At 42.0% G+C, this 26,372-nt stretch overlaps 1 protein-coding gene across 2 annotated transcripts in view; it reads right to left on the bottom strand.

Moving 5' to 3' along the window:
• Positions 1-379: 379 nt before the first annotated feature.
• Positions 380-26,372, bottom strand: part of LOC136420918 (uncharacterized) — a 30,248-nt gene continuing 4,255 nt past the window's right edge. The window contains exons 3-29 of one of the 2 annotated variants that reach the window (XM_066408050.1): positions 25,773-25,919; positions 25,275-25,418; positions 24,066-24,185; positions 22,697-22,833; positions 21,813-21,992; positions 20,689-20,792; positions 20,189-20,339; positions 19,845-19,957; positions 19,199-19,546; positions 18,890-19,002; positions 17,993-18,284; positions 17,604-17,846; positions 15,970-16,159; positions 15,277-15,576; positions 12,970-13,148; positions 12,513-12,708; positions 11,890-12,036; positions 9,689-9,890; positions 9,121-9,279; positions 7,620-7,715; positions 7,310-7,456; positions 6,503-6,769; positions 6,012-6,125; positions 5,069-5,182; positions 4,225-4,554; positions 3,305-3,704; positions 380-3,004 (exon numbers count right to left, since the gene is read on the bottom strand). In XM_066408050.1, coding sequence (XP_066264147.1) covers positions 2,995-3,004; positions 3,305-3,704; positions 4,225-4,554; positions 5,069-5,182; positions 6,012-6,125; positions 6,503-6,769; positions 7,310-7,456; positions 7,620-7,715; positions 9,121-9,279; positions 9,689-9,890; positions 11,890-12,036; positions 12,513-12,708; positions 12,970-13,148; positions 15,277-15,576; positions 15,970-16,159; positions 17,604-17,846; positions 17,993-18,284; positions 18,890-19,002; positions 19,199-19,546; positions 19,845-19,957; positions 20,189-20,339; positions 20,689-20,792; positions 21,813-21,992; positions 22,697-22,833; positions 24,066-24,185; positions 25,275-25,418; positions 25,773-25,919 — 4,943 coding nt within the window. In that variant the 3' untranslated portion in view covers positions 380-2,994. The remainder of the gene's footprint in view (positions 3,005-3,304; positions 3,705-4,224; positions 4,555-5,068; positions 5,183-6,011; positions 6,126-6,502; positions 6,770-7,309; positions 7,457-7,619; positions 7,716-9,120; positions 9,280-9,688; positions 9,891-11,889; positions 12,037-12,512; positions 12,709-12,969; positions 13,149-15,276; positions 15,577-15,969; positions 16,160-17,603; positions 17,847-17,992; positions 18,285-18,889; positions 19,003-19,198; positions 19,547-19,844; positions 19,958-20,188; positions 20,340-20,688; positions 20,793-21,812; positions 21,993-22,696; positions 22,834-24,065; positions 24,186-25,274; positions 25,419-25,772; positions 25,920-26,372) is intronic. The other variant, XM_066408059.1, reaches the window with a different exon arrangement.

Raw genomic sequence — 26,372 nt, 5'->3', positions numbered from 1 at the left:
CATCAGGGTAGATATCTGAGAAATGAAACGATTTCCTGATATACGATTTCTGACGGCTACAGGAAATACGTGCGCGGGTACAAAGACGCATACATACATTTGTACATGCGTGTACACAGGCGTACACGCACATACTAGTACATGCACACACGCACAAACATACAGACAGACACATACACGCACTCACACACTCGCGCGCGCACACACACATGAACAGCTACGTCGAAAAATCAACAAAAGTACACTGCACACGTAAAGTTTGTTTTTATTCAAGAAAAAAGGAACATACGAAAAATCAACAAAAGTACACTGCACACGTAAAGTTTGTTTTTATTCAAGAAAAAAGGAACATACGAAAAATCAACAAAAGTACACTGCATACGTAAAGTTTGTTTTTATTCAAGAAAAAAGGAACATAAGGAACCATCAAGCAAATCAGAATGTAACGCAGTAACATGCATAAGTATTAGATAACCATCCATCAAATCAAATCAAATAAAAACATAACGTAATAACACACATTCGTATAAGATCAAATAAGATCACAAAAGGTACTCCATTTCCCACGGTGTTTGTCCTGTCTTCCCCTCCTTGTCGCGATAGTATATTCCACTTGGTGAAATAACTAATGTAATTGAGAAAAGTTTGAAAATGTATGTTTTATGTGTTTCTAGTAATTCTTCTTTGAAAAATATATGAACAATAAGATAACAAAATTTGCAAGGCCTGTTTCATTTGCCAAGTTTCTTAATATGACATCAACGGGGTCTAAATGTAAATGTTGTTCCGTTTTTTTTGTTCCCCGTAAGGGAAATACAAGTTTTAATTTTGCATAAATTATGCAAATCAGGTCCTCATTAGCATAATATGTATCCAGGTGTATTCACCTTTTCTAAAGGTACGTACATCTCAAAGATGACATCCGTAGCTTGTAAATGAATGGATAATGCAAATGAGATCCCCATTAGCATGATTTATTGTCAGGTGTTCTGACCTTTCCTAAAGGTACCTACATCTCAAATATGACATCCATAGCTTTAACGGTAAAGTTACAAGTTTATGCATAGACTTGTATGGCCAGGTGTGTTCCCCTTTCCTAAAGGTACCTACATCTCAAATATGACATATGCAACTTTGACGGTAAGGGTAATACAAGTTTTTGCATAAATTAAGCAAATAATGTTCTCATTAGAATAATTTATGTTCAGATGTATTCACCTTTTCTAAAGGTATCTACATCTCAAATATGACATCCACGGCATTTACGGTAAGGGAAATACAAGTTTATGCATAGATTACGCAAATAAAGTCCTCATTAGCATAATTTGTTGCCAGGTGTATTCACCTTTTCTAAAGGAACCAACATCTCTTAACATAATATCCGTACCATGTACCATAGTCCATATAACTTTCTGCAATACCATCAGAAGAGCTACCACCCCACATCTACTTGCCGGTTTTTGGCAGAAGAAGAAGAAAGAAGTAGAAAGAAGAAGAAAGAAGACAGAAGAAAACAGAAGAAGAAAGAAGAAGAAAGAAGAAGAAAGAAGATTAACAGGCAAGCACAAACAGTATATTTCCTCCTACAGAGGGAAATATCAATATTCCCTCCTACAGAGGGGAATATAGTAAGTAGTTTACACTGTCAGATACTTCCGCGAAAACTGAATTAGTCGTGTATAGCTACCTCCTCAAGGAACTATGTTGGATTATTCGTTTCTAACTATTTCCGCGAGTAACGTGTGTGGATTAGTCGTTTATGACTACTTCCGGAACTGAGTTGAATTAATCGCTTGTAGCTTCTTCCGTCATAGTTTGCCATGGGTTGATATACATTGAAGGATGGATGACTCGCCCTAATGTGTGTACGGTGTCATAGGGCGTGGTTGCACTCACTCGACGGTTTAGTCGGCGGTTATACGAAAGTAGTAAGCGATCATGCCATACACACCGAGATCATGCAGGTCATTAACGTTATCATCATATACAGTAACCATTATCATAATATAAAACGGACACATAAGTCAGGCAAGTCCTCTATACCATAAAAATCGTTTTATCTTCCACACCTTGAAGCATTTATAAAGTTATATATCAAGCTGTAGGTAACAGGCAGACTTAACTTTGGATGAGTAATTTATGACTACTTCCGCAAGAAACTAGTTGGATTGGATTAGCAGTTTATAACTACTTCTGAGAGTACGTTCGCGAGTAACTAGCTTGAAATAGTCACTTATGACTACTTCTGCGAGTAGCTAGTTTGGATAAGCAGTTTGTAGCCACTTTCGCGAGTAAGTAGTTTGGATCAGTATTTGCGTTGTTGACATCCCCGTCCAGTATTTTGCCTTGTGGCCTCTGTGGAAAAATTTCGGCCCTATTCATGGAAAATTGTTATCTACTTTGAAATACAGGGTCGTTACTTTGTCTCTACAGCTGATAGAATACTACTGGCCATATGCAAAAAAGGTATGCGCGGTTCATTGATTGTGCCGGATTTGCGACTGGCGGTAGACCGCTACCAATCCACATATTGCTGAAATGAAGAGCACGGAGAGGGACTTCAACACGTTTCTGAAAAAACTACCCCCCTTGTCCTTTGAGCCTCCGACCTGGGGCAGAGGTAGGTGGGGAAGGCGGAAAAAACGGGGCTTATGATACTGAAGATCACAATTTTCCCCAACAACCTCATATGATAAGGCTGTGTTGTCTTGAGTACCGTATGCACTTGAAGTGTGTTCTTACATTTTGGCCTATTTCCTTCCGAGGATGAGGTTATCTATTTCCTTATCAGAATCTGGCCGAAAATGCATTTTTTATCTATTTATTCTGATTCGCAATGTATACTTCATGAAATCAAATTCCCCTGTGTATTTCCTACAAAGTGATGGGGTTGAAAACAAATACAGGGAACCTAAAGACATATCAGGTGACCCAACTGCAGTAGCCAGATGCTGCCATAGATCATCCGCACGAAGGTCCTCATGCCGCTGGTCGTCAATAATGCCTGTCAATATAGAAATGATCATAGTTCCAGTTACTCATAATTATCTTCCAACCTGTGAAAATTTCGAATTAACATTAGAATTACCGCATTAGAAAGGTGTGTTACCTTCTGTATCTGGAGAGAAATGTATACCAGAGTTTCACGGACTCATACCTTTGCCAAATGATGTCAACCTTTATGATACACCTGGAGTTGACCTAATTGACGACTCAATTTGAATAAATATCAGTTCAGAGGATTTTTTTTCCACCCAAACACACTGCAGAAACAGGAGTGTTTAGGACATAGGGATATGCTTACCTGTTCTGTTGACAGATGAACATGGCTTTGGTATCACACGATGAGTCGTTCCACTTGTACTTCTGATCATCCCTGGTTGCTCCAGAGAAGTACATGACGCAGCGTTCGTGACCTGTGCTGGGTTCACCTGGCGCCCAGTTGGTATAGCTGAGAGGGGTGCCATCATCCCACACGTACGTACCGACTGATTGTAAGTCATCCAGGCCGATCCAGGTTCCCGTCTCGGTGGATGTTTCCCTGATCATGTTAACGAGAAAGTCGTTGGTCGCTTGGTCCTTGGGCATGGCGAGGATGCCACCATCGTCACAGATGATCTTGGCAGTGCTCCACGTTTTCGTGTATTCGTCACCCGTTATCTGGTAGCAGTGGTCGCCATGTTGCTTCCATCCTGAGCGACAAACTAAACAGACAAAGGTAAGACATGAGCTGGCTTTTATTCGTGTCAAACGCCTTGATTGTGTTGCTTGTTGTGAACGAATCATGTTCTTACTACATGCCCTGTGCGCCTTTTCTGGCAGCACTGACCATACATGGAGAAATATAGAAACATATTTTTTGTTGACCACTGATTGCTGGACATGACGAACCACTTATTAGCGATTATCTCGATTGTTCTTTATGTAAAACCAATTCCAATGTAAAAGGATTCTTCTTCATTGTTACATGAATACGTACCTGGAAAGTCAAACCATATAAGCTTTCTTATCACAGGAAACATGATATGATAGAATAGATATTTTAACTTATCTTATTGATTTCAATAAAGTAATAGTCTTTGATGCGACGATGCATAAATAAATAGATCATCAAAGCAAATATAACATGGCATTACTATTTCACACATATAAGAAGAAATGGGTACAGTAACTATACGGTCTATGTCAGCAACTAACAAAAGATGGAAAAATAGGTCACATTACTTGAGCAAATAATGCCGACATCTTCATTGTGTCCACAGTCATGGGTGCCATGTGGGTCGTGCGAGCAATGGTCCAAGTTTGACTCCGATCCGGAGCAGCCGACCTCGTCGAGAAATATAGTTTCTCTGCCTCCCGAGCCTGGTCCAAACTGTCCGGTAAGCGCCACATGGACTCCGTATCGGTAGCCGAGCTGTCGACAGGCCACAGCCGCGTCGTTCGCGTCCCAACTGTCGTCACAGACCGTCCCCCAGGGCCCATCTCGGTACTGGATCTCAACCCTCCCCTCATGCGCGTAGTTCCCACCCACGAGACGGATCTCATAGTCCAGATCTGGAGAACAAAATGGTACAAGAATTACAACCAATGCTAGCGTGGAATTCCATCTGTATCGGTTAATGATATACGGAAAACCAAACTGAAACGTCTCTGTGGCAGTTCCAGTACTGCTCACGAAGGGTAAATTTTTGTGGAAACCTATTCAACGTTTCAGCTTTGTGACTCCACCTTAAAGGATGTGCGATAGTGGTGAAGAGGAAGCTTGTGCACACTTTTCTATAATCACAACATCTACATTAAGGTTCATGGTTTTTATCTACTTTCCAGCACCAACAGTGTAACGTTAAATCATGATTATGTTTTAATGGTAACGTAATGTGAACTACATGTTTACGTTTGTTTGAATACCATCTACTATGCCACGTACACACACACACACACACACACACACACACACACACACACACGCACACACACACACACACACATACTAATGATAATAAACATAACAAACATACGACTTACTGCAACCAAGTTAATTGTCGCACATTTGACTATTTGATCTTACCCGTTTCACAGGTATCCCCAGCATACCCAGCTTTACAGGCGCACGAGAAGCCATTCACGCGGTCCGTACAGACCCCGTCATGTCGGCAGGGGTTGGGGGAGCAGTCGTTGATATCTGTCGCAGATGAAAAATACGCATGAAAACCTACCGACGTGCAAAATATGAAGACGATCCACCAAGGCATTCTCAAGTTATCGTGTTCACACACAGACACACAGACACCTACACCTACACCTCCACACACCTCCACACACTTACACACAGACACACGCCCGCACACACACACACACACACACACACACACACACACACACACACACACACACACACACACACACACACACACACACACACACACACAGGCTCCCAAAAGCATAGGCGAAGGTAATAATCTCTCAGCTGATCTTGTAAGACGTACGATGACGAGTGGACCATTGGCTGAACGTCGCTTACTATCAAGTATGTCGGATGAAAGTCGGATGAGCGCCAAGAGTCGAGATTTCTTTGTATTGCATACAAAATGAAGTGCCTCATGGCGTAACACACCGGGTTTGTGATGAAGAATACAAGCTGCATATTTAAATCTATTTGATCCACTCTCACTGACAAGGACAATATACTCTTTCAAAGGCGTGCTCGAGATGTGGCTCTCCTCCATTTGAACTCCTATACGAGGGTCGTCCCGAACCGGAGCTGAGCTAAGTACTCACTTTTCATCTGAGTGAAGTGAGGAAAGTCGTGAAAGGTGTCTTTTCCAAGTACACAACGACGGTCACATGTCAGGAGATTCGAACCCAGGACCTCTGGGGTCTGGGCCAAACACCCTAACAGTTATACCAGAAAGACGCCACCAAACTTTCAAGAGATTCAAACTTTCTACAACTTCGTCCAGACCAGGAATGGATAACTACTGAGCCACATATGTCATCGATAGTCCACTCGCCTGTTTCACAATTGGTTCCCTTGTATCCAGCGGTGCACTGGCAGTAGTAACTGTTCATGCGGTTCTCACAATGCGCACCGTTGTGACAAGGGTTGGAAGCACACTCGTTGATCTCTATGTGGAAGATGTATAACGTTGAATTAAACAAACGTCGTGGAAAGAAAACAATAAAATATCACTGCTGTGTTGACCTCGACGGGTAATAATTGTCCATGCCCACTCCAATGTTCTAACTATATCATTGTAAAAGTCATTTCAAATATTTGCTAAAAAACAACCAAAACTGTCTGTAGTTTTATTCCAAAGTTAATGTTAATGGGCTATATCTTCTCGAACACTTTTCCTAAAACTAAGTGTCTTCTGTGGAAAAGGCAGTTTAGTCTTCAATTAGCTATTAGGACATTTAGAGTCAAGAAAAAAGCAGGCAAGAAAATAGAGGGCCAATGTAGAGCATGTTCATCAGAGGGAAAATGAATATCAAGTGACGTCACCGTAACAGCTGGTGGCCCCCGCGTTGCTGGTCATGCCGACAGAACAGGTCTGACAGCTGCTGGCGCCGCTGCGCGGGTTGAACTGTCCGGCCGGACACTGTGTGCAGGAAGACGATCCCGAGCTGCTGTACTGACCAGCCGGACACTGTCCACAACCGGTCCTGTCCTGGTTGCTGTAGGTCCCTGCCGGACACACTTCCTCCACCTCGTCCCCTCGCTCACACTTGTAGCCGGACTGGCACTGGTCACATCGGAACGAACCGTCACCTGGTGAGGGAAACACAGGAGCCTATCATTCATCATGTACACGTAATCATTAACTACCTGTCAAGTCCTCAGTTTTTTCAACAATCATTCATTTATTTTAACAATCTGTCTATTACAGTGACAGCAAGCGCCAATCCAACGCCCTTTCTGAGATTAGATGTTTTATCGTAAACTGCATCATAAGGAAAGAATCGTACTTTTTAACTGTATCAAAGGGAAATATCACATCCACACATGTACAAAGAAGCGAAAAGAAGTTAACTGTAATGAGCAAATCTAGTGTAACAGTTTTATCTATTCAACTCGAGCATTTTGTTGACACCTTTCGGTATAAATGTTGGTAAAATCATACGATTCTGTCCCTAGCCCCTCGAAGTATTGATGTACAATAAAATGATTTCATTCATTCATTCATTCATTCGTTCGATTGTTCATTCATTCAATGATACGTTTTCAAGCACCACATTTTACAGTTATGAAAATGAATTTTCGCAGCAACAGGTCAGTTTATGCTTGTATATCGTCTTCAATCCAGCGTACTTTGATTGACAGCCTTCTGACCCGGACTGCAGCCCTCCGAGCAGGCCCCATTCACCGCGTACTTGCAGGTGTTGCACTGATTACTGTTGGGACCCGTACACACGTTGGTTCCATGTTTGCTGACATCTTGGCAGAAGCTATGGCACTCTAAAAAATGTACAGAAAAATCTATTTGTAAAGGATATACAGCACCATAAAGTTTACAGAAAATGGTTGCAAATAAGGGGGAAGACATCAAAGATTTAGTACAATAAAAAGGACAATAAATTGATGCTTGAATACATTTTTACTCCAATGCTCAAGTTCGTACTTTTACAGACGCTTCCATCAAGGTAGTGTGTGAGTGGACAGTCCGTCACACAGGTCACTCTGCCTCCTTCACTGCTGGCCTCCATTTGCTTCTTGCCTGATTAAGCAATGTTAAAAAAATCAATTCTGTCACATCTTATTGTGGAACGAAATGGGACGTACAGAAAGTGCGAAATAGATCGAAATGGCAAGCAATATGAAAAAAAACAACTTGAAATGAAATCCATCGAAATATAAGGAAGCAGTACTGTGGAAGAATTGAAACACAGAAGCGGACAGTGAAGGAATATATTGTGTACCATTTTCGGAATTGCACCCAGAACAAGTTGTTGTGTCTGCGTGGGTAAATTAATCTCTCGAAATCCGCGATTGTTGGAAAGACGATACGTAATGATATAATGCGAATGGCACGAAATCCAAGGAAATGGACCTGAGATAAGAAAGTAAGCACTGAAGTGCAGAAGTGGACTAAATGGACTAAAATACACATTATCAGAATTTACCCAGAATGAGGCAAGCTTAAATGTTTACAGCGTTTTACATAACCAAGATGGGGCGCCTTCTGCAGCAGGAGCAGAAAACAGTGGACTACTACTACTGCTAAGATGGGGCGCCGCATGCAAATAATCCGCGAATGTTCCCGACGGCTTTGGAAATCCGACAACCTTGTCTTTCTGGATTGAGAAATGCTTGTTTTGAATTAGGAAACTAGTGATCTGTCTAAGCCATACACAGTACAACTTGTCATCATATCAGGTAAGTGATATGTCAAAGATACTCTTGACTTGGCCTCGCTAACACCGAGGTTGGAACTGATGTTCCAAGTGAAGTGAAGAAACGTCACGAATAAATAGGCTCATCCCTTAACAATGAAGGAGGGTTCTTTTTACTTGTCAAACAATAGAACAACAGAAATAACAATTGCAATAGTCGATTAATTATACACAACGACATATATCAAAACGTTACGCCGGCAAATTCGTTTTCTCCATACAGCGTCCTTGAGAACAAGAGCAAAAAGTCCCGTTCCTAATCTAAAAAAAAAATCAATTTTTCTTTCCGAAATTCAGTGGCAACAGAAACAGAAAATGTCGGAGGAAAGGCTCCACTATTTCCCGAATAACCACACATTCCGGGTTGTTGTGCTTAACGGAATACTGCGTATACCCATTAGGCCTAGGGTGAGCAGCATGGCTATACTGAGAAAAAAAAACACCCTCATACACCATATCGAAAGTGTCCTTCGGGGCTCGCAGACTCGTCGGGCGAGATATATACCTGCTGAATCACAGCTTATCTCCAAGCAGATCTACCGATGGCAAAAGACAGTGTTCAAGGTATCTGCAGCATCCAGTATAACCGGTTGCAGATTTAAACATGTAAGAAGGAAATTATCTTAGACTACATTATATACTACTTAGCCCATCATTAGAATGATTGCCACCATGAACCTTAGGTAACAAATTACATCAATAGTATAACGTAGGAAAATCAGCACGTACATGTGCACCTGCTGGTGTCCGTCAGCAACTCCATGTGTTCCGGGCAGGCAGACACACAGATGGAAGAGCCGGGCTCCCCGTCTATGTACGGGTAGGCGACGCTGAAGTGACGGCAGGCGATACAGTCGGTTGGCGAGTCAGATCCAGTCGTCCTACAGCCTGTAAGATAGAGTAAAATCATAAAAGATCTTTTTTATGTTTCTTTGTTCCTTTGTATTGGTACTGGTTAAGATACCTCATGGCGTAACACACCAGGTGTGTATTAAATTATACAAGTTAGATATCCGGGCAGATTTATTTGATCCACTCACACATGTTTATAATATAGGACATGTCAAATCTCTAAAAGGACTTTTCACCCCCACGCGACAAAAGTATATTTAAATTCATAGATTCACCAGCGTCTTACTGGGTTCAAACAATGATTAAGACTGAATAAAAAGCAGCAATGATATTTTAAGTCCCATTCTATTTTGAAATATCACAGTAAAAATGCTTTCCAGTTATTGAATATTTTTTGTTCTTTACGTTTTGATTTAAGAACAATAATTTGAGACATTTTCCCCACCGTCACATTCTGGATGACACCGCTGTCTGCACCTCCCCTCGTCCTTTTCGGTGCCCTCTCGGCAGATGATGAAGTCTTGAGCTTGTTGGTCCAGTAGGGACACGCCCATGACCTTGACCGGGTACATACCGCTGGCAAACGCGTAATAATGCAGAGACAGGATGCTGTTGAACTGGAAGTCCAGCCAGATATGAGGCCGTTCCTGAGGAAAACAATTAAGGGAGCACAATTTTCCAAATTTCCGCATATACCCGGCCACGTGTGTCTAGTGTACATGTAAATAGTGTGTGGGCAATCCAATGTTCTACTGTCAGGGATTCGACTAGTCAGAATGTTAGTTACAGTTTCATTGAACACCCTCCATTTTAATTCCGGACTCCCATTTTAATTCCGGACTGACCTCCCATATCTCAGCAACCTTACATCTACTTGGGCTAATATTGTAAACTATAGGTAAAATCGATGAAAGAAATACGTAGCAGCCATTGATGACCCCCTGCGGATTAGCCCAAATCTGCCGAAATCTGCCGATTTCTGTGACCTTGAGCCAGAATTCTGCAGAAATCTGGGACTAAATCTGGCTCAAGTCCCAGATTTCTGGCTCAAGTCCCAGATTTCTGCAGAAATCTGCAGAAATCTGGACTTGAGCCAGAAATCTGGCTCAAGTCTCAGATTTCTGGCTCAAGATCCAGATTTCTGCAGATTTCTGGCTCAAGGTCACAGAAATCTGCAGATTTCGGCAGAATTCTGCAGATTTGGGCTAATCCACAGGGGGTCATCAATGGCTGCTACGTATTTCTTAAATCATTTTTACCTATAGTTTACAATATTAGCTCAAGTAGATGTAAGGTTGCTGAGATATGGGAGGTCAGTCCGGAATTAAAATGGAAGTCCGGAATTAAAATGGAGAGTGTTATTGTGAGAATGATCAAGACAAAATAAACAGGGCGAAACATTAAACACTATGCAAAGAACGTCTCTTTATCACTCTCCATCTCCATTAAACATCAGAACTAGAGTTCCACGACCCCATACCTTTGCCGACTGATGTTAACCTTTTTTAGGGGCATGTCATAAATGTTTCCCATTTATTATGCAAATAAATGCCTCATTTGCACGACTTATGTCAGTTGGTCAACTTCTCTACCCAAGAAACACAATGTGTTCAAAGTATGAAAGTCTTACCTTGGCAAAGAAGGCTATTGTAACATTTCCGAATAAATTAGCTACATGAAGCTCTCATTTGCATGATTCATGCCTGATAATGTCCACATCTGCTCAACTTCCAACTGCTGCAAGAATAAAATCCCCATCATCTACCATATGGAGTTATAGTATATTGCCATTAATTATACAAATTAGGTATTCGTTTACTTAATTGATATCTGTCGATATTCCCTTCTATCTCAGCTACATATGTGACGTGTTTAAGAGTCCTATAATGAAATTCAGCGGATTTATAAACTTTCCTCGTTGATTATGGAAATCAGTAGCTAATTTACATAATAAGCATGCGATTTTGTTTATCATAATACAATGCTAAACTTTCTTCCAACACTAAAGTATTCACGGATCGAATTTTCGACGACCACTGTCGCCTTCTTCAGGATCATTGATCCTGAAGAAGGCGACAGTGGTCGTCGAAAATTCGATCCGTGAATACTTTAGTGTTGGAAGAAAGTTTAGCATTGTATTATGATTACTACCAACACAGATGAGCTTTCATTATGATTTTGTTTATCATCACTCAAGCTATCTGCATACCAAATATCATGACGATCCGTCAACCCCTTGAGTTATTCCCTTTCAAAGTTTGAAACGAAATCGACTCCAAACCAAACCTATTCAACATACAATATACTCTCTCTCCCAAGAGTTATCTACAACTCAAAAATCATGACCATAGCATGTCCAGAACGCGAGATATCAAACCCGGAAGTTCCGCTGCAGTACCAGAGCAAGCCTCTAGGCGGCCCTAAAATCTAATTATTTTGAGGTCTCAAGAAGACCTACCGAAATATCAAGTATGAAGGCAATCCATACTGGCATTCTCGAGTTATGCTGTTCACAGACGGACGGACGGACGGACGTGACACTCATACACAAACGCCGTGCAAAACATAACCTTCTCGGCGAAGGACTTACAATCTATATGCAATGCATCCATTACATGACAAGCGGCGCTGTTAAACACAACTAACCTCATTGTCAGGCGTCTTGCCGTACTGAACAGTTGTTGCCTTGTTGACGGTGTCTTCTGTCACGCAGACGAAGTACGACTGGTACAGGTTGGACGATCCCAGACTACTGGCGCCCTCCTTGAGCTGCGTTGTTTCTAATCGCATGGCCTGCAGGGAAAATACCCCGAATCAGAGTGATGTCTGATGGGATCCCTTCCAGTTTCAATAGACTGATCGGGCTGCCCAAAGGCAAATCAGCAGCTAAAACATCCATCGGAGAAAGTGGTTGCACGTCGGCCGAATGTTCGCAGTTCTCCATTTTGCTTTGTGTGTGTGTATATGTGTGTGTGTGTGTGTGTGTGTGTGTGTGCTTCCGGATATTTGTAGTCTGCAAAAAGCCTGGATGAATTGTGATGATATTTCATGATTTTGGGCTCCCTGGGCTTTGACAATGTTTTTCATGTTTACATTATGACGAAGGTGTGTTGAAGGTGTGACGAAGGTGATGGCATCGATATATTGTTATTATTGAACACAAGGTTTGTATAGCTTATGTCAATGGTCTATAATCTGTTTCTTCGGTATTAAACTTGGCGGTTTATGAATATTGACGGTATACGTAGGACTGCTCTGGTGCACCTTACCTTGTAGAGTGCCACGCCCTCTGGCGAGATTTGTATGTATAGCCACGTCTCGTAGTTCCGCGGGATGCCTGCAAACACCACGAAGATGTCTCCCTCCGAGGCTGCGGTGAAGTGAATACACTTCCCTCCGTCGGCTGGGTCGATACGATGAGCGTTGGACCACTTGATGTTGCAAGGGGCGTCTCCATTCGTTGCTCTTGATAAAAGAAGGCGGATAGCAGTGGGTATTACGACGTTTGGAGAGTAGGCATTGTTCATACTGTGACATTTCAGCGCTTATTCTCTCTAATAGATGTTTACATGAAATATGCTGTTGAAGCCTTCCAACAATTGAAGGACCCGGCCTAAGTCCCAACCACCATAATTGTATATATGCATAATTCTCTTTTCATAATCTTTTCAATGGGCACGATATAATAAGTTAATACTAGCATCTTACAACTACGATGACACCTACCTTTGCTGGTTGCTTAAGTGTTTGAGCAGTGACTTGTACTCTGCCCTGGCTACAGCCTGACCTTTGACCCAGTCGGGAAGCTCTGGGACGACTTGTTTGGACGCCTCGAAGTCGTCCTCTGTCACCGTCAGAACTCCCGTCTCCTCGCTGTACGTCATCACCAGACCTTGGACACTGACCTGTCAGGCGTTTGAGGGTCAAGGATATTTTATGGAAAATGATGAAAAAGCATGATAAAGTAATCGATAAGTTTAAGTATAGACGACCAAACCAATTTTGAAATAGCCATATTGCAAACCAACATAATGCCATCATATCCCTCTATAAAAAAAGTGAAACGATAACGTATCTATTCATGTGACGTGAAGTGATTCCAGGGAAATCCAGTTTACACAAAGAACTTCAAATTCCTACATGTTTGTAACGTTGGGTAACATAAATTCGCGGGGTACTTAAATTCGCCATTTTTTGAAACGGTGTATTTCAGGGATATGTGCTAGATGCAAAATCAGTTATAACGCCAGCAATGCAAACCGGATAGACTAACGTATTCAGAACACTGGCTGAAAAGCTTCGATAACCATGCATTAGAAGTTGGCGACGTCAAAAACTTTCCGTCCCTTAAGCCTAGGTTACACATAGCCGAACATGGCTCCCGAACGCTAGCCGACTCAGGTCGGCGGTAGTTCGGGAGCATTCTGACCAGTTTTTGGGTCACGCCTATCTTTGGCGCCGAAAATGCGCCGAAGATGCGCCGATCATCTCCTAACCAGTACATGAATTACTCCCGAATGGGCCCCGAATGCTTTCTAGCTTACTCCCAACCATCCCGACCTCTAGCCGCAGACTGCCGAATCTCTCCTGACTAAACCCCGACCGATTGCAGACCCTCTCACGAATTTAAATGGACATATTCAGCGACTTTCAAAAGAGGGGTCATTTTCGGTTTTGATTAAAATAATCCATTCTATTATGTTGTTAACATCACCGAGAGATCGAGTTCGGATCATGGCTAGCTTTAATACTGCTTTTAGTGTTCTTCTTTGTTTTTGGTCGTGTGAAGGTCGGGGGTGATTCGCCCACGTTCCGATTGTAGTCACTTGGTTGAGAATTAGTTAGCAGAGTTTTGTCTACGGCCCCTGGGGTGAGTTATGGGTAGGTTGGAAACTAGTTGGGAGTAAGTCAGTAGTGTTTCTGGCGTGGTTAAGGTTCTAATTTTACTACTGACTCAATCCCGAATACCAGCCGAGCACTAGCCGACCGCGCCTAACACCAGCCGAACACCAGCCGACCCATTTCAGACCCTCCGTCTAGAGCCGAATGTTTTGAAATTTTCAAAACATTCGGCTGGCGCAGCCGAACACCAGCCGACTCAGCCGAACGCCAACCGACTCGGCCGAACGCCAACCGAGCTAGCTCCCGAATCACTCCCGAATCAGTCCAACCATGGTCGGGGGAGAGTCGGGAGGCCATGTTCGGCTATGTGTAACCTAGGCTTTATTGACAGAGTCTGGGGGCTTCGTTGGAGAATCACACTGCACGGTTGTTCGCTGGTTTATAAGACAAATGTCACATCTCCTGCCTGATAAACACAATTATTTACAAGAATAATGTACACGTTGCCATGACGGTGGGGATCGACTTTGAGTGACGTTCTACCGACTCAACAAACGGGATGTTACCTAAGGCCTGATGTGTGCGGTACGGCCGTTTTTCCGTGTATTTTTTTTACTTGGACACGTCTATATCCGTAGCACTCTCCTCAAGCCAAGGATGGAACGAATAGCTGCTGTATAAAATGTAATTAGCGGTAAGATATTCAAGACGAATCTTCTCTCCCGAAATAGTGTTCACACCTGTCCGACAACACCGTCATTAAGCGTGCGGCGGACGGTAGTTTCAAGTTGAAATATTATGGTGTCAGCACGACTAGAGACAAAATCTACCATATATATGATTAGTGCAAAGATAGTACATTATACTGACAGAATAATAGAAAAAAAGGATGGTTTATTGTTCTGCTAGATTGATTTCAGTCAACCATTATCGGAAAAATGGCGAATTTATGTTACCCAATGTTATAAAGAATCACATGTAACTTTTGTGATTCATACAGGGTAGACAGAAGGCATCGAGCAAAATAGGAATGGCTGGTATTATTTCTCATCGGTTAATTCAGGCGCTTTTCTTGTTGCAAGCAGGCTACATGTACAGAACTATGAACTATATTCTTAAGTTCTTCCACGAGTTCTAATTGTCTAGCCTTCGTTTTGTCTGTTTACATCACTAGCAAATTGTTAGTTGTACCTTGTGCCCATTGACATCGTTGCTGCCGCCGTTTTTATAGCCGTCGTAAAGATGCGGGATGCCGCCGGTCCTGACGGAGAACCAGCTGTTGTCGTGAAACTTGAGCGTGAGGATCTCCTGGGCCCGTAGGATGCTGGAGATGTCGTACGGCATGTCGAAGATCACGGTGGATTCCGTCCCGCTGACCAGCTCGGCCCAGGTCGGTGAGCCGCTGTGGCTGTCGTCCAGGTACGCTAGGGTGGCGCTTTCACATCCGGGCTCTCCAGCGGGGAGGAGGAAGTCTGTGCTCAGGAGAGGACCCTGAAAATGTAAATGGTAAAGACTGTACCAACTTCGGGGTCTAAAGTCATTCGGCTAGTAAAGGTTCCCCAAACACGTTCCATCGGGTGACTTGGCTGTGGACCATACTTGGGTGGCAGTAATCTTATAAGGGATCCTGGGTGTAAGACAGTTCTTTCCTTTTAGAGCGAAAAAATGTGAGCATAACAAAAAAACTTTGTCAAAGATGCCAGAAGTTGATTCGTACTCATTTACTTACATTCTACTGAGCCATTAGTGTATAACGTAAGTGAAAATCAAAGGTTATGTAGCACAAATGTAACTTCACAACTAGGCATTTTCTAAAGATACAAAATTTAGTCTAAAAGGTTTAAGGCGAGCAATAGAAATTATAACTGCTGAATGTCTTCTCACTTCTTCAAGGTAAACAGCAATGGCACGGCCAAGAGCCAGCCTCCTCTTGGTCAGTTTCTCCGCAAGTTCCTCCCTACGTTTGAAATCACAGTAGCGAACCTCTGAGATGTCCTGAGTGATGTTACCCACGGTCTTCTTCGTCTCCTGGACGTAATATCTCCGTCCTGTTGCATTTTCAACCTTGAGATCACTGCAGTAACAAATCGACGGCGGCGTTATTAATGGCACAATTATAATATAGTAATAGTCTTTATTGCATATTCCTGCCCAGAAGGGCTAAATGCACAGAAGACCATACGTGGTCTGTAAGGAACATAATGTAAAACATAAATTGATAAAATGCTACATTCTAATGCTAAAAACTAAAGAAAAAAAAAATACAAACTGTGGGATATTGCTAAACTTAATGATGATCACCTAGTACTAGTAGTTTCTTCTCTCTTTTTGAAACATTTGGAAATATGACTGCATACTTTGTCCATTATATATTCGTTCTTACATGACATCAGGTATATAAAAGTATCCTGTTTTGACATTTTTGTACATTTCTTGTCTAATTCTATTATCTTAAACAACGATTGCCGCTCATCTTTATATAAGGAACAATCAATAAAAAAGTGGCTTTCATCTTCAACATATAAATCGTCACAGAATTCGCATGTTCTATTATTTGGAGGGGTACGGTTTTGCCTGCCAGATTCTATGTGTAGGGAGTGGTCACTGATGCGAAGTTTACACATCGCTCTGCGATGTTCGAAGTTTGCAATGTTTAAATATGCTTCTCTTTCATATATTTTTTTGAAAGTTTTGTATGTTCTTAATTTGTTGCCTTGGTTTTCTCTTCGTCCTTTAGCGTGTAATTCTGAATTAAATTTTTGGATGTAAACATCCTTTAATCTTTGTTTTAGGTCATTTGAATGCGAATGTGTGTTTGAGGGACCGTTATGTATAGGAAGGCAAAACCAGACTCCTCTAACATTTTTCTTACATTAGATAACCAGCAGGATGTTTTTCGGCGATCTAGATCTTGTTGTACCATATAAGCTTCGTATTGAAAACTATCTGTATGTACTTCGTTAACCAATCTAACATAGTAACTGTACATTCTGCTTTGAGCCTCTATTTGTAACGGAAAACGACCCAGTTCCGATCTACATGCAAAGTTACATACAAAACAGTAATAATACACTATTTCAATACAAGTATAATATAAACGGCCAAATTAAGAACACAATATTCTCAACACCCCAACAATAAGTAGAACCGTCCACAGCCTTGATGTTTAATCAGGCAATTAAAAGGAGATATAAATTATATGACATTAACCAATCAGAAGTACACCCATACTGGAGGAATGATCATGAAGAGAGTAGATTTGAAAAAAAAAAGATTTGACATGCCAAGATTGTTCACTCGGTGAAAGTAAAGATTAAGAGTTATACAGAGGTATGACTGGTGCGGTTAATTCGGTGGTTATAGAAAATGACCAGGCCTTATGACACTATATAAACCTCGGAGTGGGTCATTAACCCTGAACTAACACAATAAAAGACAAGGTGACCCAAAGGAACAATCATTTATGAGAACAATTACAGACATGATAACATACAAAGCCAGAATACAGAAATAACTACCTCTTTCCCAAACAGCCGAAGTCCACGGCACCATTTGGAAAGATCGAGTCGAAGTTGATGTCGAGAACGGCCGTTATTGGCTTCATGATGAAGGAGAAGGCTTTCGGGTAGTCCTTGATGGACTCCAGCCATGTTTTGAGTTCCGTGGACAACGATGTGGTGTACATCTCGGTGATGGCTGCGGCGATCCGCTGGTTACCGCCCTGTACGACGATCATCTCGTTGCTAAATTCGAAGGAATGCCTAGAAAGTAAAGATTAAGAGTTATACAGAGGTGCGACTAGTGCGGTTACTTTGGGCACAATGTATGAAAGGCCAAAATTTACATAACACGAACACTGAAATAGTTTGGACTTGAAAGGACCCGCCTTGTGCCAACTGTTACTCACAGATTCTCGGTCTGGCTCTGCTCGGCTGCTGCCGCTGAACCAGCGCTAGCCTCGCCCTCGGCCTTCTGAGATTCCTTCCTGGTCTCGTGCTCGTGCCACCAGCTGCTGGACTTGGTCTGACTCGCTTCGGCAGAGAAGGTGCTGAACGCCTTCTTCCACTCCGTCTGAGCTCTCTCCGAGAACGCCTGGATTGTAAGTTCCTTGCTTGCCTCCTTGGTCTTGATGATTTTCACTTGTCCTCCGAACTTGGCTGACTTGGTGTAGTGAGTTCCGTAGCGAATGATGAAGTTTTCTAAATAAAAGTACAATGGCAACATTTTATAAAGATTGCCATCACTGAAAAATTGTGTAGCAAAGTGATAATCTGAAATACACCGGGCAATCGTTTACTCAAGGTCTCAAAGTTTACCAACCTACTAATATATCAGAGGTTTGTCGATGAAAGTTAGACATCCAGGCTGTAAGATACGCAGTTACTTAAGCAACTGGATAACCTTGTTAACGGTCGGACGTTTCAAAAAGCACGGATTTCCGCTGTCTTTCGTCAGTGACTGAACCAGAATGTATCTGACTGTTAACATAAAACCTTTTTTTGACTTCAATTGAACCTTCTTTAAATTGTCTTCGCCTTATCAACATATCAATTCAAAGTTTTAGATAAATAGCTGGTGAGCTCCAGATTCAGGTTCAGTCACTGGTGAAATACAAAGGGTGCCGTCTGTTATCTTGCAAGTCAGGGGTTTGTTTTTTACAAAATTTTTGAAAGAAGGCACGTGGCAGACATCTCCAAACATTTATTCTATGGTATGGACAAGCAAGGGAGAACAATCAAAAGACGAAATGAAAAGGTAGCAGCCTGTCTGACATACACACTACACAGTACAGGGAGCCACTTACGAAAATCCTGGTCAGCCCCGATAGAGAAGTAAGACACCGGGAGCTTCAGGAAGTCCCGCAGGAAGGCAAGGTTCAGGTCGGCCGGCTCAACGTCGTCCATGAATATCTCGTACCTGAAATGAGCGGGCAGTTCATTTTTTTTCTGGAGACATGAAGTTTTTTCATCGTCTGTACTTAGCTTGTAAAGGTAATTCTATGTTGCTGGGTATACAATGGGAATACACTCATCTACTACAAGAATATAGTATCAATGTATTGTCCAAACGTGCATTCTGAACGTTGTTCTATGTTAGTCTACCTAAGAGTTACCTGAAGACGTTTATTTCCAACAGCGCCATGTACGTCTGTGTATTCTTGTCGCTCAGCCGTCCTGCAGCTTGAGAACCAGCTCGGAAGTTGGATGACTGGTCACTCCGAGCGTTCTGGTTAGAAAACCCACCGCCCGCCGAGTATCCGAGTCCAAAGATCCCGCCTCCGGCCCCGTACCCTGCTGCCTTGTTCAGCTCCTGCTGGAACATGGCCTTGGCAGAAGTGACTGCAGACTTCTGCTCCAGGTACTCCCTGTATCCCTCCATGGAGGCAAAGGTGTTAGACTCTACATCTGTGTCGTAAACACCCTGAACTGTCATAGTGTCAGGGACCTCGTGATCTTCGTACCTGAAAAACAAAGAAACCAAAATTCTGACTTGCAGCACAAGTTGGGATGCTGCGATCATTTGATTGAGAATGTATCTTTAAAAAATGGAAATAATTTCGCCAAGTTTCAAAATATGTTAAGATGTTAATCATCCTTGTATACCATATTTCCCAAAATGGTAATGATCAATTTCAATGCCGCAACTGCGTTGGTTGTTCCGAATTGTGAATTGAAGACCAAAATAGAATAGACTTTTCAATTGTCTTAAAGATAAAGGAATAAATGTTGATAGTTATTTGAATGTTCCGATTTCCTTACGTTTGTAGACCGTTGCAGGACCGTTGTACAATACTTCTCTTTCTGGAGTCTGCTGAGTACTCTCCTCTGCCGTCGAACCCCACGCCCAGGAACGTCGCGCCGTCTATCAAGTTCTACAAACAAGAGTTCGGAGACCTCACATCTTCATGAAATATTTTGATTATGCAAAATAACGTAGCGTCTATTAGAGTGGATACAACAACACAAACTGATTTTGCTTACGTTGTCTTAACGATTACGAAACTTAGGACGCGGGAGCAAGTTGAAAGGTGGGCAGGGAACCAAAAGCTTCTTCTTATGATATAAATCCACATATATATCAGTTGTGGAAAAGCCAGACGTACCGGACAACTTTCCCTGGGGATCTTGGCCTCCCAACACGGGTCTCCGTTGACGTAGCCGGTGCCGAAGCAGCCATTCATGACAACCGGTCCGAGTCCAACGGGGTAGCTGTAGGCTGAAACTGTGGCTGTGGAACTGTCTTGTTCGTCATCTCTAAAATATAAGGCAGTGATCTAATAAATGATAGATAACGACACAAATGTATTTGTGGATTCGCCTTGTTGGTCACCCCAAAGGTACCAAAAACTCCCCTGCCAACGCCAGACACTGTTTTGGCAGCTAAATCTAATTAATTTCAGCACATTCCATTTGTCAGTCATATATTCAGCTCTGGTGTTCGACTTCTTAATGTAAAATGGTGACAAATTTGTTATCACTGTGAAGGGTAATAAACAGGCTTTTCAATGGTATGTCTATATACAGATGAAGTAACAATGGAGAAATGATTGATCAAATTCAAGTTTGCGAACTTTTTGTGAAAGTTTATATATATCACACCCACTTTTCATCCACATAGTGATATTTGTGGCTGATTTCATATCCTGCAGGAACAAACGTGTTCCCCATGTCGTCACCCCTACTGATAGGGAGAACCCGAACGTCAGCCTGAAAACAACAGCAACGGTTTTGTGAAATGAAACAATGCACCAGATAAAGCTAGAAATATTCTTATATACCCTAGAAATATTCTTATATACCCTAGAAATATTCTTATATACCCTTTTTCAGCCAATGCACCCATATCATTTAAATCCATTTTGGTGACATGATTCACAATTCTTTCGCATGAGGCAAGTAAAGAATACTGTAAATGCAGAAATGTTCGCGATGGTTTTATGTCCGCGGTTTTCGAGGCGACCGTTTCACCGCGAACTTTAAACCACCACGAATATTTTTGTCCAGTACTGTAGCAATACGTGGCTATAGCGCTGCCGCAAACTTAAAACCACCGCAAACGCTTTGTTTTCGCCTTAGCGCGAAATAAAAACCACGCGAACTTAAATGCATTTACATTTCATGGACGCACATAACATCGCTCTTTGACTATTGGCGTGACGCTCATATATTATCGTTGCCAGTTATAGTGCTTATGACGCAACAGATTCTGGTTATATCCTGCAATAACAGTGTCATGCACCAAATATAAACCCTTCTATCATTATCGAACATCGACTCTTACAAATCATACTTCCACGTCTTGATTCCTGCCGCAAGACAATCAAGTTGATTTCCGCTCATGGCGTCATATTAAGTACGACAGTCAGTCTGATACTTTCTTTGGAGACGTTCTTTTGATAAGCAAACAGTGCGTAATTATTGTAAATAACATTCAGTTGAAAGTTCACAATTTTCTTTGATTTTCTGCTTCTCAAAAGAACTGATTTCAAGAACCGCGGTACTAGGTTCCGAACCGGCTGCCATGTTTGCTATTAGCGGAAATTAACCTGATTATATTACTGGGCAGGAATCAAGAGCTGGAAGTATGGTTTGTAAGATTCAATGTTCAACAGGGTGTATATTTTGTACAAATGCCGCTGATCACTGAATAATTAATATGGTTGCTTGTAATCGGGAACTGTTGTATTATAGTGTCATTGGTGACACAAGCACTTTAAGAAAGTTCACCTCCTCCACCGGTCGGCTCAAGCCTGCAGCTAGGTTATTGGTCTGCCCCAGAACGTCCTTGTACTGCTTGTCAAAGTTGTCCAGCTGTTTACCGAAGTAGTCCTGGAGGGAGTTCACCACTTTCCCCTGGTGGTTCTCCACCACGCCGTCCGCTATCCTGTCGCCGAGTTTGTTCACTACCTGTTTTTTATTTGTTGCAACATAAAGAGACAAGGTGCATATCATGGCGCCATGCTCAAGCATCCTGCTTATGTTAGCGGCATCACATGACAAATATACAAACAATGACATAGGTACATGAAGATATAGACGGGATCGTTTAATGAAGGTAATGTAGTAAAGAAACTAATATGCTAAGAAGAGTCCATAATGAGCAACATAGTTCACATGTGAAAGTAATCATAACAATTACAAGCTGATAACAATGGCGATTAACTATGGAAACGTTTGGTTTCTAACAGATGCAACGGAGTTATAGCAATAATTTGTGCATTGGTTTTGGAGGAGCGCAAAGGTTTGAGTATGGAATGCACAATAAAAGTGTCAGATAAAGTTCTTTTTTTACAAACGCAAAATACTCAAACTTTCAAGTCAGTCTAAAAAAAGTGCACGTTGGTTAACGTACGTAAAGCCGCCCTCTCACTGGACCCGTGGCACGCTGGCGGCGTCGCTGCGTCCTAAACTGGATTTGTGATACCCTTGAATGGGAATATCATTCAAAACGTACAAGTCTGACCAAAGAGACAAGGAAACACACAAAGCTTAAAAATATTCGATTTTTGCCGATGAATCGAGTGCTTTGTCAATTCGATCCGCCGCGACGCCGCCAGCGTGCCGCGGGTCCAGTGAGAGGGGGGCTTAACTAGGGCAGTACAATAAGTTACCTTTTCACCGATCTGACCCGCCGCTGATGCCATGAAGGCTGGAGCGGACTTTTTTACTTGGACTGTGTCGCTGACACTCCCTTGGCCATCCATGGGGAGGGCGCTGTCATCTGATGTTTTCTGCTCACGTTTGGGGACTATAGGGATAAAGGTTTGATTAAATTAGGCCATGCTTACTTGACTATATAGGTGACATCCGCGTCTGCATCAATTTTAGTCCGTTTCCAAAAGAAGTTTGCCACCATACTGTAAATCATACAAAGAAGCTGTAAGATGAGTCGAATGCCGACAAAAATGTCTGAAAATGGATACTTATGTCCGACAATGCCTCTTGTTCAATTATGAAACATACTGATTTTGTCGTGAACTTGCTCCTTGCAAAAAATTAATCACATCAGTTGACCATCCTCTCCCATAATAATACAATTTGTTCAAAGTATGAGCGGCCTACTATAGTAAGGAAGATTATTGCATCATTTCCTTGAAAATTATGTAAATGAGGCCCTCGTTTGCATGATTTATGTTTAATAATTTCCACATTTACTCAAATACTGTAAGAATGAAATCCCCGTCATTGACATCTATGGAATTACATAATTTGTCATCATATATGGAAATTAGGTATTCATTTGTATTGATATCCGTCTACATTCCTCTCTTTCTGTTGTATATTACATCTATCTGAGAGTCCAATGCCGAATGCAGCGGATTTACAAACTCATCAATTACGCAAATTAGTTCAAATTGGTTAATATAGCAAATGATTCGTGAACTCCTTCTTGAGTTATTGTCTTTCAAAGTTGGCTCCTGTACCTAAAAAAAGCTGCTGGGGGCCCAAACCTTCATGACTTGCTCTCCCTCCCAAAAGCTATCTACCACGTAAAAATCATGACCATTGCATATTCAGAACACAAGATATCAAAAACCGGAAGTTCCCCTGCATTACCATAGAAAGTTACAAGGGGGCCCCAAAATCTAATCATTTCGAGGTCCCAAGAAAACCAAGAAGACCACTTACCAACTATCAAGACAATCCATTCAGGCATTCTTGAGTGGTCGTGTTCACAGACGAAAACACACACGAATGCTCGCATCAACTTTCAGGTGCCATCCATATAATCAAATCACAATGGTCTTATAAACGCTACACTATGGAATATCAAATAGGCTCGTGCACGCTATCGTATCTGCTGAAACTTAACGTTAGGTCCTCCTGGTTCTACACTTCACAAGACCTAAGGTGCTGACGTTTAGTGCCCTATGTTTATTCAATCTTCATGCATAACTGGTTGTACATGATTTAGAATCTGCTCCAGCATTTTGAATCAGATTGAAAAAGGTAAATGTGCGTGATGATGTTTAACATTACCTTCCTGACTTTGTAGATTGCTGATGGCGTTCTCCGTTGGTTTGTGTAGGTCCTTCCTGTTCTCTTGTAAGTTAGTCGTTTCTGAAGCCCCTGGTAAATCTTCCCCTTCACTTCTAGCGCCTGTTAATATATAAAACTTATTTGATCACAGAATACGTGATCTGTACATGGTACCATGCATCTTTTACCCACTGCATTTGTTAAATGCGGCATGGCAGTCCCTATACCCCTGTCACATTGCGCAAAATCGATCGGACGATGAATCTGCGATCTCTAAAGACATTTTCGGCAGTAATACGTCGGGTATTTTCTCGATGAGCATGCGATTTTCAGGGACCGTCAGCGATTTTCAGGAGCCCGCCAATGGTCGCTGTGTACCGAAACGTATCCGTCGCCGGAGATCTTTGAGGACCAAGCATTCCTGATTATCGTCCTGATGTAGGGCGAGCACGGGCCGACTTGTTGATCGTCGACTGCAAATCGGATGGCTTACGTCGGGCGAGTTTCGCCAGCCTTCTGCGTTTGTTTGCAAATGTTGACTTCCTTGAACTAGCGTGTAATTCTGACAAAACTGATTGGACTAATGCCTTTTTGCAAGGAACCTTTTCTCTTACCACGTCCGCGTGCTAGGGGTTGTGCTATTTCATGACTTCACGGTTCATTACCATAGATGTATTCCCAGATGTAACTCTCGTGCATTTTTTACCATAGGCGCTTTAGTTTTGTGCTATTTTTTGTTAATTTTGTTTCTTCTATGTTTTTATTTTGGCGTTTTATGTATCTGTTTGGCGTGCTTTGTGAACGTTTGTAATGAACTCTGTGAACGTTTGTAATGAATGCTGTTCCCAGGGCTGACCCTTTGTAATAGCCTTTGGCTAGTTGGGTAGCCCTGGCTGTACTTTTTACAGTCGAATAAATCAAATTAAATCATGTATTCCCAGACGATCGCCCAAGATTCGCTCAATATAACAGGGTAGAATTTTAGTAGCCTGTGTCTCTGTCGGAGGTAAATAACCCCCTTCCGGTTACAGTCGGGATTACAGGCCGATAGGAGCGCGAATTTATCAGGTGAGATTTTAAGGACCTTCTGTCGATTCTAGAATCGGTCGACCTTCCAGCGATCAGGGTGCACGGCCTAAGCTCGCAAAAAATGTGACAAGGATATAAGCAGCGTTTATTGCTGATTGAAAGAAATAATGTATGAAATACCGTTCACAGATGGTCCTTTTTCCACATCAAAGACTTCATTATTTTCAGCACCGACATTTTGAGGGCTCCTTGGGCTCCAAGACTTCATCAAAAGGCTTGCTTCCTTTTCCTCTTCTTCCCTTTCAGGATCGCCTGCCAATGTCTCTGCAGCGGGTGCAACGTTACATTAAAGACTATATTTCAAAATACAGTCATATCCAGGATCGGAGGTTTAAGTGTCTTTTTTAGTATCTAAAGTGACCACAACAACCTTTGCCATCACAAATTTGATGTCTTAAACTGAGGCGAATACCTCATTAGTCTGCGCCAACTTGGCGAATTTTTGCCAATATTCCCTTGTGGTCCCAGACGCTCGACGCAAACTACGTGACCTCTACAAACAAAATGGCCGCGCAAAGTACAATTAAGATAAGTTAGTGTGATAAGCAAATATGATAAAATACACAGTATCCAGTCAAACAAATGCGTTGTTGAAATGGGTGTACGTTTAGGTCTTACCTTTTGACTGGTGAATGTTGACATTGCGGCTTAAGGCGTCAACACTTTCCAAAATTGTCTTCAGCTGCGAAGAGAAGATGTTCTTCTCCTTTTCCTCCGTGACGTCATTACCTGACGGCTTGAGGGCGACGGGATTTCTTTGTTCACCTACGTAAACGTGTAAATATTCTCTTCGCATTTACTTGGAATTTTGCTGACACCTTTAAGTAGCATGTAAGCTGACAGTTTCTGTACATGCATACATTTAGAACCCACTGTACCCACAAACTGTATCTCTGGCATATTATGCATGTATAAATGTCTGACATAATACTCATCATATTCTAACCACAATCGCAAGAAATAGTGTTTTCGAACAGTATAACCTGGAGAGAAGCCTGTATTTAACTGAGCTTATAATTAAATATCTTAAGATTAGTTATTCGGCTAGTTAAGATGTTGTTGATATAGTAGTCAATTTCCATGGCCTCATTAAAGAGATGGCTGCAGACCGATTTAAACTTCGCATCGATGAATATAGGTTCAAACAAACAAACAAACAAACAAACAAACAAAGAACCTACGTGTACATGCCTTGAAAAGCAAACGTCTTGGCTTGTT

The sequence above is a fragment of the Branchiostoma lanceolatum genome, chromosome 1, assembly GCF_035083965.1.
Source record: "Branchiostoma lanceolatum isolate klBraLanc5 chromosome 1, klBraLanc5.hap2, whole genome shotgun sequence".
NCBI lineage: Eukaryota > Metazoa > Chordata > Leptocardii > Amphioxiformes > Branchiostomatidae > Branchiostoma > Branchiostoma lanceolatum.
The sequence above is the reverse complement of the archived record's forward strand: the minus strand, read 5'-3'. Positions and strand labels throughout refer to the sequence as shown.